This window comes from Homalodisca vitripennis, chromosome 1 (genome assembly GCF_021130785.1).
Source record: "Homalodisca vitripennis isolate AUS2020 chromosome 1, UT_GWSS_2.1, whole genome shotgun sequence".
NCBI classification, from domain to species: domain Eukaryota; kingdom Metazoa; phylum Arthropoda; class Insecta; order Hemiptera; family Cicadellidae; genus Homalodisca; species Homalodisca vitripennis.
Window position 1 is genome coordinate 114,036,228 of NC_060207.1, and position 20,242 is coordinate 114,056,469.

At 37.8% G+C, this 20,242-nt stretch overlaps 2 protein-coding genes across 7 annotated transcripts in view; one reads left to right on the forward strand and one right to left on the reverse strand.

Moving 5' to 3' along the window:
* Nucleotides 1-16,649, forward strand: part of LOC124369729 — a 30,919-nt gene extending 14,270 nt beyond the window's left edge. The window contains exons 2-4 of the mRNA XM_046827796.1: nucleotides 10,728-11,150; nucleotides 12,726-13,015; nucleotides 14,751-16,649. Of these exons, the coding sequence (XP_046683752.1) occupies nucleotides 10,728-11,150; nucleotides 12,726-13,015; nucleotides 14,751-16,176 (2,139 nt within the window). The 3' untranslated portion in view covers nucleotides 16,177-16,649. The remainder of the gene's footprint in view (nucleotides 1-10,727; nucleotides 11,151-12,725; nucleotides 13,016-14,750) is intronic.
* The window catches only part of LOC124369695 (E3 ubiquitin-protein ligase MYCBP2), a 663,749-nt gene that overhangs the window by 97,128 nt on the left and 546,379 nt on the right, over nucleotides 1-20,242 (reverse strand). The window lies entirely within an intron of this gene.

Here is a 20,242-nt window from a genome sequence, read left to right on the forward strand (position 1 = left end):
GAAAAAACTGTTTATACTACAAACGTTCAAAGATATACCAAATAAGAGAATAAATGGATATTTTTATATCTCTACAATGAAAAAGCAATTGGCCTGAGAACCTTACGGTTAGGGAACCGAACCACATACTGCTATAAAAAATTGTAATTGCTGATCATAAACGAAAATTAACAAGGTCTTAGCACAATAACCTGGTCATAATCGATTCCTCCGTTGTGGCATTGAATAGTGGACTCCTATAGCCTTAGGGAAACTGGCTGCAAGTTTAACTTTATACTATCCAGTTTATCTTTGTAATCTGATAGAGAATTGTACTTTGGTTAACGCCCAGACCATAAAAATAACCTAAGTATTAATTGTAACGGTTTACTATTACCTGTATCTTGGACACATTATTTTCAATTGTTAATACCGGTACGCGTTGAAAAAGATTCATTGCAGTACATTTACTTGTTTTGCAACATTTCAAATCCCTCGCCGTAAAAAAAGTTTTCATCTGAATCGCTAGTCTTAAAGAACATTTTAAGCAAACGACGCGAAGAGGACCAGAAACGCATGCTGGTAGGAAGGAAAATATACAACAGTTATAACTTTACCAGGCTGATTTTGAACTACATTTAAGTGTTGGGTGGATAAGCAAACCTGCAAACATTGCTAGGATTCCTCAACTGATTGAGTTATTGTATTGAGGACAGACTGCAGAGGCCTGTGGTTAAGTTGGAATCTGTTTCCCTGTCTTCCTCCAGTGGTATCTGGTGATTTGATTACATTTGAGAAGTTCATAAACCGGCATACCTCAGTAGTAGTAAAACACGCAACTTTTTTCAGACTAGTAGGCAACGAATTAAATCTGGACTCTGTTGTACATATATTTTTTCAAAATGTACCAAGTTTTTTTATTCGTAAATTTATAAAAAATATTTTTAAATGCAAAATTTTAAATTAACTTTAATTCGTAGCAAGTTTGTTTAAGATTAAAAGAAGGTAATTAATTTACAGGTATAATTAAATATCAGCTAGTTAACTTTAAGGACAGTCATTGAATAATGAGTGGAAATCGTAAAAACAAAATTTTATTTCGTTGGTGAGTCTAACAGATTGTTCCTCGTGCGGAGGGTCGGGCCATAATAGGACTGTATACTGTATAGTCGAGCCGGCCTTGACAATACCCAACAGAAGAATTTATTCTGGACCCAAGAAAGTAATTTTAAAGTACAAAGTGGTGAATGGACTAAACGACACAGACCTGTTAACGAACGGTGACAAGAAAAGTAGAAATTCAGAATTGCAAATTAACAGACAAGTGGAGGTGAATGTCTTGCTGACGTCGACGCATGAAGAAGAGTCTAATGGCCGAAGTCCACAACGGTCGTCACTCTCTTGGCGTTGTTTGGATAGCAGAACCCAACATTTGTTTAGTATCGAATAAATAAATCTTTCCTAGCATGACTAATTCTAAACAGATAGTTTAGTTAACAGACTATCTTATTTTAACAGTAACTCGAGTTTGGACACAAAACATCTACGAAACCAATTGAATCTGTTTAGTCTAATTTATTCATATTGTTGCTGTGTTGTTGTGTGATTGTAGATTCTGGCTTATCATCGCGGCGATTAATTACGTGTTGTAAATTGTGGCGAAATCCAATGTCGAGTAGAATGGCTAACAAGCTTTTCAACATTTCACATCTTTACGAAAGTTTTACAATTATAACATAAAAAATGTATTCTGAAAACTGTCATTTGCTCCGAATAAGTAGTAAATTGTTTAGCGTCACATTTTTAATCTGCTATTACAATGCGTGCCTAACGTAGAGTTTCTGGGATTTACAGTCTAAAAAGAGAGCAGTCCTACCAGTGCTCAGACAGCCGTGTTATAAGTTCTTTGTACTGCATGTTTGTTATCTACGAACCTCAAACACAGCAAACTAAGCAAGCGGCTTGAAGTGCCAGCACAATTTCTAGGAAAGCACTGACAAGTGACGCTCAACTCATCACATCAGCGATAGAGAAAAGAGAGTAGTTCTCTCTATCTGCTCCGTATATAGCTGTGACTCACCTCGCTGCCAGATGAGTCAGCTACACTGTTACTAGCTACCATTAAAGTTGAACTTTATCGTCCTAGGTTTCGGCCAATTTCGGTTTTATTGCTGAACGTCGATTCGAAGAGAAGAAGGAGTAAGGAAAAATATTACGAAACTCAGGTAGAGCAAAAATGTATTCTCAAATTAGAGAATCATACAAGAGGAATTTGTGTAAACAGTGATTATGTGAACGTAAATGAATATTGCGGACAGTATTAAATAAATTATTGAACTTTTTCCAAAAACACTGAAGCATTGAACTTGCAAATTCCTTTATATTTTCAAGTGATGACATCCATACTTCTCATTAGGTGTGGGTCGACATATCAGCTTGACTAACTGTTGTTACATAGATCACATATGAAGCATAATTAATAAATCTACTGTAGAACCAATATCGTGCTTCCAATTACATTGGCGTTTTCCAAAATGTAAATCCACGCCTATTTCTGTGTGTTTGGAATAATATCGACGTACGTACTGCATGCAGTGAGCCCGAGCTTGCACCTGGTCACCGCACCGTGCCGTGCTGCGCCGCGCCGGCTGTAACATCTCGGAAGCTATGTTTGCTCGGTAACCAAGACGGCTATATCCAGCTCCCGACACCTCCCGCGCCCGTCAATCAATCGCTATTCCGGACCATACAAATGATTCCCGGCATCTCTTAACACCGATTGTTTCGTTTCTCCGGCGAGTCCTCCAAAGAAGGAGAAGACATTCTTTGTTTACACGGATTGATCAAAAGAATGGTGCGAAGACGCTGTGCTCACATTACATTGTGATTTCGTAACTTACATTGATTTTAGTATTCTAATACACAAAAACTGAAAACACATAAGAAAAGAATTATACTTATTATTATGTTAAAACATACTTTAAAATCGTTCAAGATTGATAACCCGATTAGTGAATTAAATTCATATCAATAGACGAAGTTAAAATAGGGACGTATATAACACGAAGAAGGAGAAAGTCGAACACTAATATTGAAATACCACACTCACTATTTTAACCTCCTAAACATACGAGTATAATATAAATATTGGAATATTTACTAAACAATGCTCATAACTCAGTCCATGTTAAAACCTGACTTATGTAATGGTGCACAAGTACGAGTATTACACGGATCTGCGCAGTAACAACAACAACATGGCCTAGAACAACATCTGACCTTATAACGTAACGTGCTTACTACAAGTTGTGCAAATGTTAAGCACACCATAAATAACATTATAGCAATCTTTATCCGAACAAAGTCTCTACATTACATAGTACATCTACAACCTGCAAAGATTTCCGATAATAGAACCATTATATAGTTTTAAATAAACATATATAGGAATGTAATAAATAATAAATTATGGATACAAAGTTTTAGCAGGATTGCTGTGACAAACAACAGGTTTATCTTCTAAAGAACGATGGAATTTTATATAACCTACACAAATGTATAAATGCTATAGAAAAAAAATATAAAGGTTCATCACACAAATACAACAAATATATTGTTCTGAAAAATTAATAGCTTCGGATAAAAATAAAATTTATTTTACTACGATTTATACCTCGTCAATTTATTACACATAAATAGAGCGCAATAGAAAAATATTACAATTGTGTGACACATTTAAATGATATGCAGATTTTACGATGTTCTGAAAAAAATTCTGAGGTTTTTTCTTGAAACTAATTAAGTGTGTGTTGGGGAGGGGATAGTGAGAACGCCGATGTAGGATCAAGAAGACCAAACTAAGTGTAAAACCAGGTGAAATACCGTCGAACCATTTGCGCTCTCGTACTCAAATTCAATAAAGGAAATAAATAAAAATGTCTTTTTTTTACAAAAATGAGTTTTTTTAGGACATAACCATTTTTCAGAATAGCTTGGTGTTACATTGTATATGTATAATAACTACTTAACAACAAAAATCATGCAGAGCAACACACAAACTATAACAAAGATTACAAAAAAACGGTTAAAATGCTGTGATTTAAATATTTTAAGACAAGTCAAACATAGAAACGTAAATAAACATTATTTAAGTAAAATATATAAAAACCTACAAACTAATTTTAAAAAATCCCTACTCAATAGCATATACAATTCCCATAGTGTCATTTTATTTGTTGCTGATGCATAAGTGTTTTATTTTATTTGAACATGCAAATAGCATAAGTCTGTATGGTGTCAGGGAGGATATACGTGGTTGTGCCAAAATAGCTGAAGCTTCTCCCGACCTAAAGCTGCACTTGAGGAAAGTGAAGTTTACGGACTTGGCGGATGCTCCTTTGAGTGATCTATTTCAGATATGACAGTTTAAGATACCGATCACAGACATAGGATTTTGTGAGTCATACAGTTTGTCAGGACCGTGCATCTTCCATTGGGGCCAAATCGACTTTCTCTCTAAAAGGGATGCATTTTTCTGTCAATTCAGGCAAAAAAAGAACATAACGGCCGGGGTTTGCACTTTCTGAACTCTACAACCATTCCCCTTGAGATACCATTTCCGTATGCAGGGGTGGGAGGTTTAATTGCTCATGTATAGACAGACTTTAACCCACTCTCACTTTACCGGATACCTCACAACAAAACACTACAGTAAGTAGTATCAATTCATATTATACCACATAATATAAGTAAAATTTGACGTTAAGATCCGGCTGTGGTGAAACGAGTTTGCGTTATACCCCTTGAGAACAATGATAAACTAAAAAACATATACGCCCTTATTTTTGGTCGAGCATTATGGCAGAGTCTGATTTTAAATTTATATTTAATACATATTGAAATGTATTCATAGTTTTTCTTGTAAAATATATATTTTGAATATTTACACGAAGAAGTAGCCTACAACACTGTTTGAGATTATTTTTTCTAATTGATCGAAATATCGAAAATATTAAAAAGCTTTTGAATGAGTATTATTTATATCTTCCAAATTATAAATCACTAAAAATAAAACTATAACTATTCCTTAAGTTCAACATTGTTCTTATGATGATAAAATAAAGATGGCCACCAATACAACTTACAAGATCGGTTTCCTCCATAACATTTTAACCAAATTGTAGTATCCTATGTTGGCCACCAGAGGGATACTTGTCTGTCTCGGCCCAGTTGGTCATGGTCTGGTGACACGAAGGTCTAGACTCGAGACTGAGGATGCGTCTTCTGTGTTGCCGTTGGCAAAGTATCCGTCTGCCGTCACGGGCCATCGATACTCGACAGAGTAACCCTCTCTAAATTACGCCATTTGTAGGAAACGAGAAATGAATAAAAGTGAATTTATAAGTGTACTTCATTATTATTTTTCATATCCGTATCGCCGTATTTGCTAATTAAATTAAACTGAGAGTTAATTTTGATTAAATAAAAAAAGGAACTAAATTCCATTTACAAACTTTGGCATTCATAGAAAGAAAACGACAGTTCATTGACTGGAAAAGAAACTTTGTTTTGCTATAGACAATGTTTTACGTTATTTACTGCTATGAATAAACATGAGTTATGAGAGTTAGTTCCATTAAAGAGTGAGGTGACACAGCAAAACTCAGTGTTTTGACTCGTAGTGAAGAGAAATCCTGTGATTAGGGTGCCTAACAAATACAGCAATCATGTCGTGACTGGACGATTATGAGAGAAATCTTAAAACTTCATTATATGACAACAGCTGCTTCCCTCGCCAGTTTTGTCGCTTAGCAGTTTGCTACGATGAATTCACTCTGTCATCATGGGGAATTACTTAGTTGCTTGAATAGAGTTGCTTGGAATAACTTAGAAAGGTATATGAAGGATTCCCCAGAAATCTTTAAATCGACGAACATTTATCTAAATGGCGTGTCTTTACAATAAAGTATGAATATTATAGTGGAATTGATTAAACTTGAACTGGGATATCGTAACACCACCCCTCCCCCTCCATCCCAAGTAATGGAATTCCTGGTATACATCTAGCATTAATTTTCACGCATTTGAATAAAAAGACACAAAGTATTAAATATACTTTTCGAGAGAAATGAGAAAATATTTATAATGAAGAGCATCATCTAATTTAAAATTACGATTTATATTAACAATTTTTTGACTTTTATTTACACGTTAGTAAAGTGCTCCGCTGTAAACATTACACACAACTATTTATATTACAGTATAATACGTTCACTCGTAAAGGGCAGGTGCTGAGATTACTTTCTCTGACGACAGAAAGTTATAAATTGTATTAACAGGGAAAGAAAAGACGACAAAATACAAATTTAAAACAAGAAAATCGGTTATTCATCGCAGTTTACAAACATGTAGGTCTACAATAGCAGGTCTCGTAAATGTTGGAGTGCTATAAACAGCCGGAATATCCTCTGAGGTCACATTTTCACGGATAGCGTATGTTCTGAATCGTATTTACGCTTGATATGTTACGTTGTAGGCGAATTAGTTCGGGCGTTATAAGAAAACAGTAAGTTTTAGGAATTTTTATTATACTACTAAATTTAAATATTACTATTAAAATTAATCCAATGAATAAATTTGCAAATCTAATGTTCTATTGTTGTGAATATTAAAAACAAGTTGGCATGTACTAGACCTTCGCGCACATGTTAATCGCTTAGTATAAAAGCCTAAACATGAATGTGTAATTGATTTTCGTTTCTTACAAGAAGCCATGAAACTAAAAAGTTGGGAGTTTGGTAGTGATAGCAAACAGCTGTTTGTAGGTTGGATCGATTATTCTGAGAACAGGAGCTGATTTTTGGCTTACGTGGCAATGCCGGTGATTGGTATTAATGACAATCAGCTGTTTTTAGTTCGGAATGAAGATAGGGAGAACAGGAGCTGATGTTCGGGTAACATGGCGATGCCGGTGATTGGTAGTAATGACAATCAGCTGTTTATAAGTCAGAATGAAGATAGGGAGGACAGGAGCTGATGGCTTTCAAGAGGTTTAATGACCGTCGTTTCTGTGCTGTACAGTCGATATCCTGATTTAGCTTTGGCGTCAAGTGGAACACCACTCAGGATGTATCCATTTCATTTAACGAAAGGGTTTACAAGTTACCTGTACGAAGTATATAAATAAGTACATTATATTCAAATTAGAACATTTGAAACAAAAACTGGAGTTATCTATACAACATTGTAACCTTTTTAAGTACACAACTACAAAAAAAATAAAATGTATAAATATACACTTAAAAATCACGACAAGTAAGAAGTCCAAGTTTTATTAGCTTCGCACACTTATAAACAGTTCTTAACGGTGTAAACTTATTAAAAACATTACATATTAACAGATTTTATTCTATTTGAGTCAAGCAGCGTAACATTGTCACGTCGGTGTGAAAATAAGCTTTGCAGTGCCAACGTTAGGTGAAATTATAGATAGCTATAATGAATCGCTTCCATCAATACATCATACACGATATTATCTCGTACAGTGCCAAAGTCTGGTCTAGTGATGGGTCAAGACAATATCATAGTTGTTTAACATATTATTGGGAATGGCTATAAAACGGTTGTAAAAAGCTGAATTTTGATTTAGCATAAAATATAATTAAACCTGAACTATTTAACATCAGACTTTACGGAGCTCCGATTTTATAGAAATGACGAAACACACAAAGCAATAGGGGAACATTTGCATCGTATAGCGGCTATTTACTACTACTATACCAATTGGCTCGTGAATACTTAATTTCTTAAATGAATCTGCACGTTTAGTCTAAAAAATAAAATCAGCAGGTAACAAGGCCAAACTTTGAAACAATTAAGCTTACCCCTCTTCATAATATTACACGCGAGTCTATTTATATTTCTTGTTTACACATCCACTGTTAAATTAATAACCTGTTTTTTCACTGGAATGGAAAATTGATATCAAAATATCGATTGGCAGTCATTAAACAGTCTTGTAAGCCACCACTTCATGTTCTCCCTACTATCTTTCGTTCCTACTTGCAGCAAACAGCTGCTCGTCAATAACGACCAATCATCGTCTCGTCACTTTACGATCATTAGGACATGAGCCACACGATAGTAATGGTAGCCCACCCAACTCCTGGTTCACGTTTATGTCCTACACTTGTCTTTATTGAAAGCGTCTTTGTTAAGAAACAAAACAGAAGAGAATTAAATAAACCATAAAATAAACACATTTAATGTTTGAATAGTCATAATAAACGCTTAACAATTGTTTTTGAGCCCCGGTAATTATTTAACAATTAAAATAAAATTTACTATTTAAATAATTTTAGAGAGCTTGAACAAGACTTATAGATTGTATACTGCTATTAAAGAACTGATGCTTTTAAAGAAGGTCACTACAAATTGGCGGTTAGTCAGAATAAAACTTGAATAGCCTCTAATTTTTGATTAATGCAAATGCGATAAATAATATTTAAAGAACACATTTTCATTTTAGAACGCTTTTTATTGGAATATTGTCTTTGGTCGATCACTTGGTTTAAAAACAATAGTATTTTGTCTTTGAATAAAACTTTCAATCGGTGTCTACAGACTTATTTGTGTCCCTGTAGCAAGCCATCCCGAGAATCGACTAATGATCCAGGAAGGATCGTTGACTGACACTTTTCTTTGTTTCACTTGAAAGCAGTGCCAAGAACAGGGTATGAGCCTCCCTCGTTATATTTATACCTCCGACTTCTTGGAATGAGGCCTTGCGGTGTGAACACGGTCTGGAATTGGGTTTCCTTGAATTACGGAGAGAGGGGAGAGATCAGGGAAGTTGGGAAGTGAACATGAGAACCGAATACCGACAACACAGTTCAACACGACACTGTAACCTCGACACTTTCAATCGCAAAAATATAAATATATACAAATTTTGTTTTTGATCTATGAATCTCGCATTAGGTGGTACATACAACTTAGTTTGGGTTTGCACACTAACTCAATATCATTCACTTATGACATTTACAAAACTAAACTAGAACAGATTGGAGCGTGATTGTATAACATTATTTATAAAATGCAGTAAGTTTAATAGTGTAACTGAAATGGACTTTTAAATATTGTGTTCTATTTGGCGAAGCTGGAGCGATCAGAATATCGATTGTGCGGAACTAAAACGGCAGTCATTAAACAAACCTCTTAAGAGCCAGACGATCCTGTTCTCCTTGTCTTATTCCGATCTGTAAACAGCTAACTGATCGTTTCGATATAAACGCTTCGTACAGCCTGTTATTACAATCTATAGTCAGGAACTCACTGATGATATACGTTGGGTGTTTTACACGCTCCTACCATTTAGCTCTTTTAAAAAGTTAAAATTTTGTTCAAATCTAATAATTTTAGGAGGATAACCTTTAAATGTTCAATATAGGATTATACCTAACTTTACATATTTATTTTTATAAAGAAACAGGATCAAAGAAATGGCCGAAATTACTGTAATTATATCAAATGTTTGTATATTTTCAACCCCCTGATTATATTAGTAATTCAATTTCCAGAAGTGTCGGAATGACATATTGCGATAGAAGCACTTTCAAACACACAACTACAACTTTTAAGACGTGTATTTAAGTTCTTAAAATATTCCATGTATATACAGCAATTACATTTATATACATTTTCACTGACATCTTCACATTTTCGAATACCGCAAAGATTTTCCTTAAAGAAATAAGTAACGAAATATAATATGAAATATATTCGTATTTTATATATATATATATATATATATATATATATATATATATATATATATACTCTTTGTATAGTAAATGCCTATTTTATTTAAATGAGTCATCGTTGGACCTTATAAGTCTTCGTCTTGTTTTGATAGTAGTACATTGTAAGGAGGGGATTTCCAACCGAAAAACTTAATCACAATTCAATACAAAAATCAATTACCATTAAAATTATTTTTTTATATATAAGTACAGAAAACACTTAACTACGAATAAAACTTTATGAGAATTGTAATCTCTGTTTAGATAATATATACCTATTTGAGTAATGCAACAACATTCTTAATAAACGAGTGTCCAGTGTTTTTATCTCAATCAACGCAACGCCGAGAATTATTTTACTCGTATTCCGAATAAGTTAATGTGATTCCGATCATACAAATACACTTATGAATTTTCTTGATGCAAAAATGAAATTGCGATCTTGAATATGAACCCCTGATGTTACTATTTCATCAACGGTGTATAGTGAAGACGGGGGGTTTTAAAACACAAAGTATACGAAAATCACAAGGAGACCTGAAACGTTGCCAAATTGTGGATCGTCCAAGGTGTACAGTTGGCGCGAATTTTGTGTAAAACTTCTACTTAATTTGCTATTGTTGAATCACTCAAGGTCAACTATCTGCAGGCTGTGACTGGACGGATGTTGGCTCGGTCCCTTCCCGACTTCTGATAGCAGGGCCTACCAACGAATTGGAACATTCACTGCAACTCTGACACAATAGCGAAAGTGAACAAAGGAAGAACCTGCCTAATTTATTATCAAGCAGATTCTCTAGTGAATGTTGAATAAGAATATAAGTAGCATGAAATTCCAAAAGACTAAATATAAAATAAATCAATAACTTATTTTCCTATTTTCAACTTTGATGTCGAAAACTATTGTTTTGTAGAATTCACTAACAACTGCTTTATCTGTTGCTACAGAAACAGCTGGACATCACGTCGGAGACTATACCCAAGAACCTGGCCGAACTGCAGATCTCGGGTCCTCGAGAGATGGTCCTCGACAGCGGCTCATTCTCCCTCAACGGCTTGACCTTTGTGAATCTGTCGGACGTGGGTGTTCTCACCGTCGGAAAGAACGCCTTCGCCCGCGTCACCTCTAAAAGTCTGCGTTTTGAGGTCCGCAGAGTCAATCGAGTCATCTTGGAGACCAACGCTTTCTGTGAGTTCAAATCGTCCGCGCTCTCCGCCATTTTGGAGCAGCTGGGACACCTTATCGTCCAGAAGAAAGCCTTCGACCGTCTCTTGTCCCTGGACATCTCCAGGGTCGGCCTGCTAGTCCTACACCCCGAAGCGTTCTTCTTCGAACCCGACAGCACCAAGTACAACGGTCCCGCTACCAAGGTGAGAGAGTTAGTAAGAATAAATAACTGATACTAGCCCCTACTAGTATTTTTAAGTATACCAGGACACTATAGATCCTATCAAGGTCTAAGTAAATAAAAATAAAGTAGCATCCGAGATGAATACAATCTAGTAATCTTTAATCAATTTAAAAAAATTTCCAGATGTCTATTGTGGCACAATCACACAGACATGTCTATACGACACTTTTGGAATAAATCTCTGAATCATACCACGATAAATGAAATCTATGACAAACCATTCTTAAAGACCAAATCTGCAAGCGACCCAAAGTGACCCACATTAAGTGCTGCGTAATTGTTCTAACATATATTCTAAGACATTAACCTGTTAACAGAGTTTGAGCACAGTGCAGTTTAACTTATTGATTGACCAACTACGGTATACTATACAACCCTGCGCTTTGTCGTGCCGCGACCCGTTCACTTTAAGTTTGTTGATTGCTTGAGGTTAATATGGCGATATGAGTTGTGATTGGAAGTAAGGAGGTGTGGTGGTGCGGGGATGAAGTGTTCATGGCATTGACAACATTGACATATCGTTACTTGTCAGTCACGCTATTGACAAATATTGACAGGTTTAACGATCACTCTGTTTCAACTAAAGGGGGAGTGATACAACATTGATTTAAAAACTTGTTTGCAGATCAATTTGATAGAAGAGATAATGATAGCTTCTGTAATGGGCAATAACGTAATCACAGCCAAAACTACTTGTAGTTGGACTATAATCCATTACAGGCTTATTGTTTTTTATTACGGCCATTACAATTTTCTTTTTGAGAAAACTTAGAATTTTGATTTCTCTCTAAAAATTGTTAGTTCCTAATTAACAGTTTTTGGTTGAATTTTTTTCCAGTTTTGCCAAGTTTAAGACCGGAATTTGACGTCTTGTACTCGATTCTGTTTGAGGCCAATACTCGGTAAAATAATCTAAGTCAGCACCGAACTTGCGAAGAGGACGTAGATAACTATAATAGTAGATATAAGATATAATAATAGAGTACGACTATGATTGTATACGTTAACAATATAGTACACGGAACTGCGTCTGACACAACCAAACAGCAGTGATCCAGCTATAAACAGCTGACGCGAGGAACGATGGTGCATACCTGCCGATGTCGCCGTAATCATTATTTATACAGCGACACCGCACCTGTCTCTAATAAAACACCCGGGACTGTTTCGAAACGGGCTGACCATTTCTCATCATTAGAACCGCGGCTAAATCCTTCATAGGATTATACCGTTAAGGAGTCGTGTACAAGTGCGCGAGTTCTATAATAAAAGTCAACTAAACTTTCTTGAATTTTAGTTATAAAACAGTATTGTAACAGATCCAACTATTTAGGTTTGGCAAAGAATGTTTTTTTTTATGTTTCGCATTTGTATAATTAGAATTAATAAGTGACATTTGAGTCTAATTTTTTTCAAAATCCGGTAAAGATTAGTTTCACAGTCAGGGAATTTAGTTGGACAGCCAGGGATTTTGCAATTAACAGGTACATGTATTTTAAGTTTCTATTGAAATCTATATTTCTGTGTTTTGCAGATCACGTTGGATAGGGTGAAGTTGGACGAGCTCCCGGAGAGAGTTTTTCCCTCCCTGAACCAGCTGACCATTACCAACAGCGAGGTAAAGACGGTGAAGGCATCGGCATTCCAGGCCTTACTTCTGACCTCGGTGCACCTGATCAACACCACGCTGGAGTCTGTGGAGACTGAGGCATTCACCACGAGAAGCGTCATCGGTCATCTGGAAATGGATGGAGTGACTGCGGGACTGCTGCAACCCAACTGCATGCAGTCTGGTATCAGCACGCTAACCGTCCGTGGTTCCAGGTCAGTCACTGTACTTATCCTTCCTAACAGGGACTGCTACAATCCAACTGCATGCAGTCTGGTATCAGCACGCTAACCGTCCGTGGTTCCAGGTCAGTCACTGTACTTATCCTTCCTAACAGGGACTGCTACAATCCAACTGCATGCAGTCTGGTATCAGCACGCTAACCTTCCGTGGTTCCAGGTCAGTCACTGTACTTATCCTTCCTAACAGGAACTGCTACAACCCGACTGCATGCAGTCTGGTATCAGCACGCTAACCGTCCGTGGTTCCAGGTCAGTCACTATACTTATCCTTCCTAACAGGGACTGCTGCAACCCAACTGCATGCAGTCTGGTATCAACACGCTAACCGTCCGTGGAGTTGTAGGTATTTATAGAAGTATGTAGGGAAATATTATGATAAAAGCATACAATAACAGTTAAAGATGTGGTTATGAATTCCTAGTATGTATATGAAAGACGGCTGGAGTGAATTTGTTTTTTATTCATACAAATATTTAATATCCCAGATCAATACATTTTTAAACCACCTAATATGTTCCTAAATTATATATTTGATTAAAATATCTAATTTCCATACGTGTGAACCTTTAATAAATATAATTTATATACGTACTTAACAAAATTCACATATTTTATTTTGACCTGGTTATAAAATTGGCCAATATCCTACTTTATTATATTTTTTCGTAAAGTGATTTCAAATTATTTTGAAACAAGACAACCAAAAATATCTTTGTAGAATGCCTACTTTTTTATAAACTAACATCAACACTCATCTTAAAGTGAATATTTAACGCGGTGTATACATTATTGCCATTTAATTAACATTTTATATCCTTGAATGAAGAAAGTAATATTCGTATATTTGAACACATTGGATCAACCGTTTAGGTAAAATCCTACATATTGACCCATTTAAAACCAAGACCTAGAGGACCTCATATGCTGCCAATTTGTAGCAACCATGTATTGATTGGAACTTGGGGAACATATCAGTACCTGAACTTAAGAAAAAGGAATTCTCGTCTAGTCTCTTAAAGAGACCGAGACATAAAATCCAAAACTCAAGGAATTGTTGGCCACAGGCTAGAAAATTTATTGTTGGGGGCCTTCTCTAATGGCGACTAAGGTCCAAACATCTTCCAGTGAAACGGAATAAATTTATTTCTTATTGTAAATAAGAACATAACTGTGTGTGAAATACTGAACGGGAAAAGCTAGGTTGTAAAACGAATTTGGAATTTTAATAGTGCACTAAATCTGAGTAATTTTTATCTGTGAATATAAATGCTTAGATGTACTGAAGTTTTTACTGTACTTAATAAATTTCCTCCGTATTCCAGTCGCAGAATGTTTCCTTTGACAAAATAAATTAAATTAAATCGATGTCTGAATCCGATCGGCGATGGCTGTTAGCCAAGAGTGGTGATAAACAGATTCAACGTTTTCTTCTGTATTTGGCGTTCTCTAATACAAGCTTAGATTTAAATTTCACTTAACGAAAGATGAATCGGATTAAAAATAAAGAGAACGTCGATCTAGACTGTCGTGTTGCGAGGAGACAGTGCCAAGATCTCTTGTATCGATAGTATCACGCCTGGGTCCCTTCCTCTTGAATGATCCAATCAATCAACCCCTTTTTAGAGCTCTTCTTACTACTGGGCTCAAAAGATTGCATCTTGCGTTATGTTCAATACATTTTATTGTTACTGATTTCCTGTTGTTTCAGTTTTCGAGAGATCGCCGAGTCCGCATTCCTCACCCCTTCAGCCTCCATCATCATTGCAGAAAATGTGTTCAACAGAGTTCGAAGTCGAGGGTTCACTTTCAAGGAGACATCATCCCTGACGGTGGAGAACAACCGGTTCAACGCCCTGGACGACTACGCCTTCATATTACCCGAGAGGGTGTCGGAGTCGGGACAAACAATTAACATGACCTTCCGGGGAAACTCCTTCAGCAGAGACGTCGGAAGGGAGGCCTTGGACTTCACTCGCAGCAATCAAATGGGAACAATTGTACATAACAACAGTTTCGACCATCAGTGCCATTGTGAAGAGCCCACCAAGAATTGGTTGAGGGAGAAAATTAACGGGTCGGAGAGAGTAATCGACCTGTTTTACGAGAACAGTCTGTGCCAGATAACCCTCGATCTCTCGCGCTGCTTCAGCCTACCGAGAGGAATATTCATGATGGAGAACTTCTCCGCTCTGGCGTGCGACTCAGAGGGGCAATATTCCTGCCCGGAAGTGGTCCAAAGTGACGCTGCGATCCCATCGTTCCCTGGGACGACGTCGGACATCGTCTACGACACCAGCACCGACAGGGAGAGGAAAGTGCTCGTCTCCATTCTGATATTCGTGGTGAGCGGCATCGTCCTGATGTTGTTCCTCTCGGGGCTGATGTGGTTGCGGCGGAACGGTTACTGTACCAAAGCCCGCCTTATGCTGCTGCCCTCAGCGGATTCGGTGTTCGACATCATCTCACGTGCTGTGGTGGGATCTACAGCGCCCTCCGGGGTCAACGCGGTACCGGCACACGAGTACGCGGAGCTGCAGCAGGCACAGAAGCTGGCCGAGGAGAGTGCGGAGGAAGAGATACCGCTGGAGGATAAGGCCACTCAGACCCTGCCCGAGGAGTTGACACAGGAGTTGTTGCAGACGCTCAGAGAAAAACTGGACGACCCGGAGAACTACAGCGAGGCGAGAGACATGATAGAACACCTGTACGACCTCATCAAGGTGGAGGAGAGCTGCAACCAAAACTCCGACTCGATATCGCTGCAGTTAGAGGAGCTCGAGGACCTGCCCGAGGGGGAGAATTTGTACGACGTCATAGGGCCCAAGCCGCGGCCCAAAACCCGAGTCCCGCGGGAGAAACGATCCCTGGTGAGTGTAGGGACCAGAGCCCCGTCACCGGACAAACTGCTGCCGCTCTCCCTGAGTCGCCTGAGGCCTGCGGTACTCTGCGACTACATGGAACCTAGGGACCGCCAACACCACGTGTACCAGGAGATAACCCCGCCCGCCTCGTCCGTCCTGTGCGACTATACAGAACCGCCTGATAGCAAGCCGCACGTCTACCACGAGCTGTCGATGGCCAACCGTCCCCTGCCCAGCAAGCCGGACCCTGGCGAGGGCCCCTCCTCCCGATAACTTCTGTGATATAATTGTTAAGACCTTCCTGCCTTAGCGACGACACGACGACCCGACTCTAGAGTGTTCACAACGACCTTAGCGTTAGACTCTGTCAAGACTGAGATACGACTACTGTACTGTCATTGTAGTCGAAATTTCCAACAATATTTTGTAAAACTTTCAGTGCTGTTGTATCGTAGTCTGTAGATGAAAGCATTTAGCCACCGTTTACACTGGCAGGCCTAGTATATGTTATATTAACGAGTCAAATTTGAGCTTAGCCAAAGATACCGATTGAGCGCATTCGTCTTTGATAAATTTTTATACCGATATTATAGTGAAGTCTGTTGCCTTTTTGGCTCTCTGTATCATATTTTAAATTTGTTTTGTAAAGTGTTAATATGTAGAATATACGAATCAGTTCATAGTGGATATATTGTTATTTATAGTGAATATTAATTAAAGCAATGACATTCCGTACCATAGCCTGACTGAGAAGTTATTATTATTGTAACCCTCCAGCTGATACATCCTCCATACCATTTAGTTAAGTACACCGGTTGACACTCTAAAAATTCTATTACTAAGTCATTCCACCACCATTGGTGTCATTGTGCCCAACAATGATTACAGAACAATATTTTTAGGAGCGGTGGGCTTGGCGGGAACTGTGCTATTCTTACCATTTTACATTAAAACAGTTCAGCTACTTAACGAGTCATAATTTTGCTAAAAGATAATCTTTTGTGTTTACTAAGAAGCGGAAATAATGTTTTATGGATTCTATTAGCTACTTATAAAATCAGCAAAGTAAAACATTCCGATAGTTTTTTAACGTATTCCGATCACTATTACCGCTGAAAGAAAACACTAAAACACACACTTCCTAAAATTTATAGTAAAAAGAATGGTATTTTTTAATTGGGCTGGTTAGGAAGTTTCTCAATATTTGCCAAACAGAGTTTTGTTGTAAATAAACAATACATGTTCTGGCATGGTTACCTTATGTCATTTAGAATAAAATTTAATTTTCTGATTTTCCCACATAGTTAGGGCCCTGGTTTTACTTATCCAGGGGTGGGGGGAGGTGTGATTTACTAAGTACCAGCCAACCCCTGTATGTTAACATTTCGGCACTGCTGAATGACTATGCTATCATTATCTACACGTTTTATATGTATTAGAATATACAACACGCATATTGATAGACATTGGTATAATTGAAACAGAAAGAAACAAGTCTATAACTGAATCTGCAAGATAGAAAGATAACACACATATAGTATATTACAGTATTTACGAGCCATAGTAGTAACTGCATTGATAATTTCATGCATTGCATAACCCTGGAATCTAAGTAGACTCTTGCACAATGACAGAACGTTAAACCAGTATGTGCATTATGTTTGAGGTACAGTAGATGCATTCAATTAGGATGCTACTTCAATAACTGATAGCTTAAACTTACGTAATATTTTTGTTTTATCTAAGGCATTTATTTGTAATAGATTAAAGATTAGTCCAGCCCAGTATCGCAAACATTATGGGGTCCTGACAACCGTCGTGATATTTATTTATTTCCAACGGTTCCACCATTTATACATGAGTTGACTTAACAAAGGATAAACTAAATCAAGATGGCATACAATGACTAATAATTGTGGTAACAACAATCCAATAACATAACAAAACTAGTAATGATAACAGATAACACAAGGAGGACATTATGCAATAATTAATAACAATACATAGCAATCATACAAAATAATGCAGAAGCAACTAGCAAAGAGAAACAACAATGTAACAAGAATATACGTGAGATATTGCATGAAGAGAAGATATTTCCAGCACAGCAGAGACAGGAACATACAGAATGACTCGGTATCCCTTGTAGTAGCTGAGAGGTAACTGTCTGAGCATTCCGGGGACCCGGGTTCGAAACCTGGTTCGGACACAGCATTTTCGTACGCTAACACTTAACAATCATTCTGAGACTAGATGTGATAGGTCCTTAATTTAACCACTATTATGTGAACCTCTCCATATGGACAGTCCATTTTTGCATATGGGCACTGGACACCCCACTTTATCTCTTTAGTTTTAACAATACACAGCCACAATTAATTTCCTGTTTTACAGCCCATATAGGGCATTAATTACCTATCAGTATAGAACTTCCGGTCCTGTAGGACTACCTAGCGCTTAAAATATCCATTGTGGTGACTTAATTTTTTATCTGAAAAAAAAAAAAAAATTCAATTCAACTCATTGAACTTCAATTCTACCATCAATTTCTTATTAACTTCTCTGTACGCCCTCAAACTAGATAACTAGTTAAAGACGAATATGAACGATATAGATAATGAGTAATCGTAGCCTTATATTTAGCTAAGTCGACCGTTTTATATATCTTATTATAATCGTAATGGGTTTTTATTGAAAATGTAACAACCAAATTATTATACCTTACTTAGACGTTTATATAAAACATATTAAAAACTGATAGTGTTCAGAGTATTCTCAAATAAACAACAGAGATCAAAATCATAGAAACAAACATATGTTATCATATTAGAAAAATATACACATGTCACAAAACGTCTAAATCATCTTTAGACGATTTACTCTCATTAGTCGAGCGTCGATGGAGTCTATCACTTGGAACAGATTCACAAATCTTCAGCAAATGGTATTGCCACTTTGTAAGAGATATTAACATGGAAATAGTATCAGACTGAATTTCTTTTCAATTAAATTCCATTAATCAGGTGTTTATCCACTAGCTTGGTAGTGTAAGTGTCGACCTGGGAGTGAACTAGCCATGCTCATGTGTTTATCCACTAGCTTGGTAGTGTAAGTGTCGCCCTGGGAGTGAACTAGCCATCCTCAGGTGTTTATCCAATAGCTTGGTAGTGGAAGTGTCGACCTGGGAGTGAACTAGCCATCCTCAGCAGTTTATCCACTAGCTTGGTGGTGTAAAGTGTCGACCTGGGAGTGAACTAGCCATCCTCAGGTGTTTATCCACTAGCTTGGTAGTGTAAGTGTCGCCCTGGGAGTGAACTAGCCATCCTCAGGTGTTTATCCAATAGCTTGGTAGTGGAAGTGTCGACCTGGGAGTGAACTAGCCATCCTCAGGTGTTTATCCAATAGCTTGGTAGTGTAAAGTGTCGACCTGGGAGTGAACTAGCCATCCTCAGGTGTTTATCCAATAGCTTGGTAGTGTAAAGTGTCGACCTGGGAGTGAACTAGCCATCCTCAGGTGTTTATCCACTAGCTTGGTGGTGTAAAGTGTCGACCTGGGAGTGAACTAGCCATCCTCAGGTGTTTATCCACTAGCTTGGTAGTGTAAAGTGTCGACCTGGGAGTGAACTAGCCATCCTCAGGTGTTTATCCAATAGCTTGGTAGTGTAAAGTGTCGACCTGGGAGTGAACTAGCCATCCTCAGGTGTTTATCCAATAGCTTGGTAATGTAAAAGTGTCGACCTGGGAGTGAACTAGCCATCCTCAGGTGTTTATCCACTAGCTTGGTGGTGTAAAGTGTCGACCTGGGAGTGAACTAGCCATCCTCAGGTGTTTATCCAATAGCTTGGTAGTGTAAAGTGTCGACCTGGGAGTGAACTAGCCATCCTCAGGTGTTTATCCACTAGCTTGGTGGTGTAAAGTGTCGACCTGGGAGTGAACTAGCCATCCTCAGGTGTTTATCCAATAGCTTGGTAGTGTAAAGTGTCGACCTGGGAGTGAACTAGCCATCCTCAGGTGTTTATCCACTAGCTTGGTAGTGTAAAGTGTCGACCTGGGAGTGAACTAGCCATCCTCAGGTGTTTATCCACTAGCTTGGTGGTGTAAAGTGTCGACCTGGGAGTGAACTAGCCATCCTCAGGTGTTTATCCAATAGCTTGGTAGTGTAAAGTGTCGACCTAGGAGTGAACTAGCCATCCTCAGGTGTTTATCCACTAGCTTGGTGGTGTAAAGTGTCGACCTGGGAGTGAACTAGCCATCCTCAGGTGTTTATCCACTAGCTTGGTGGTGTAAAGTGTCGACCTGGGAGTGAACTAGCCATCCTCAGGTGTTTACCCAATAGCTT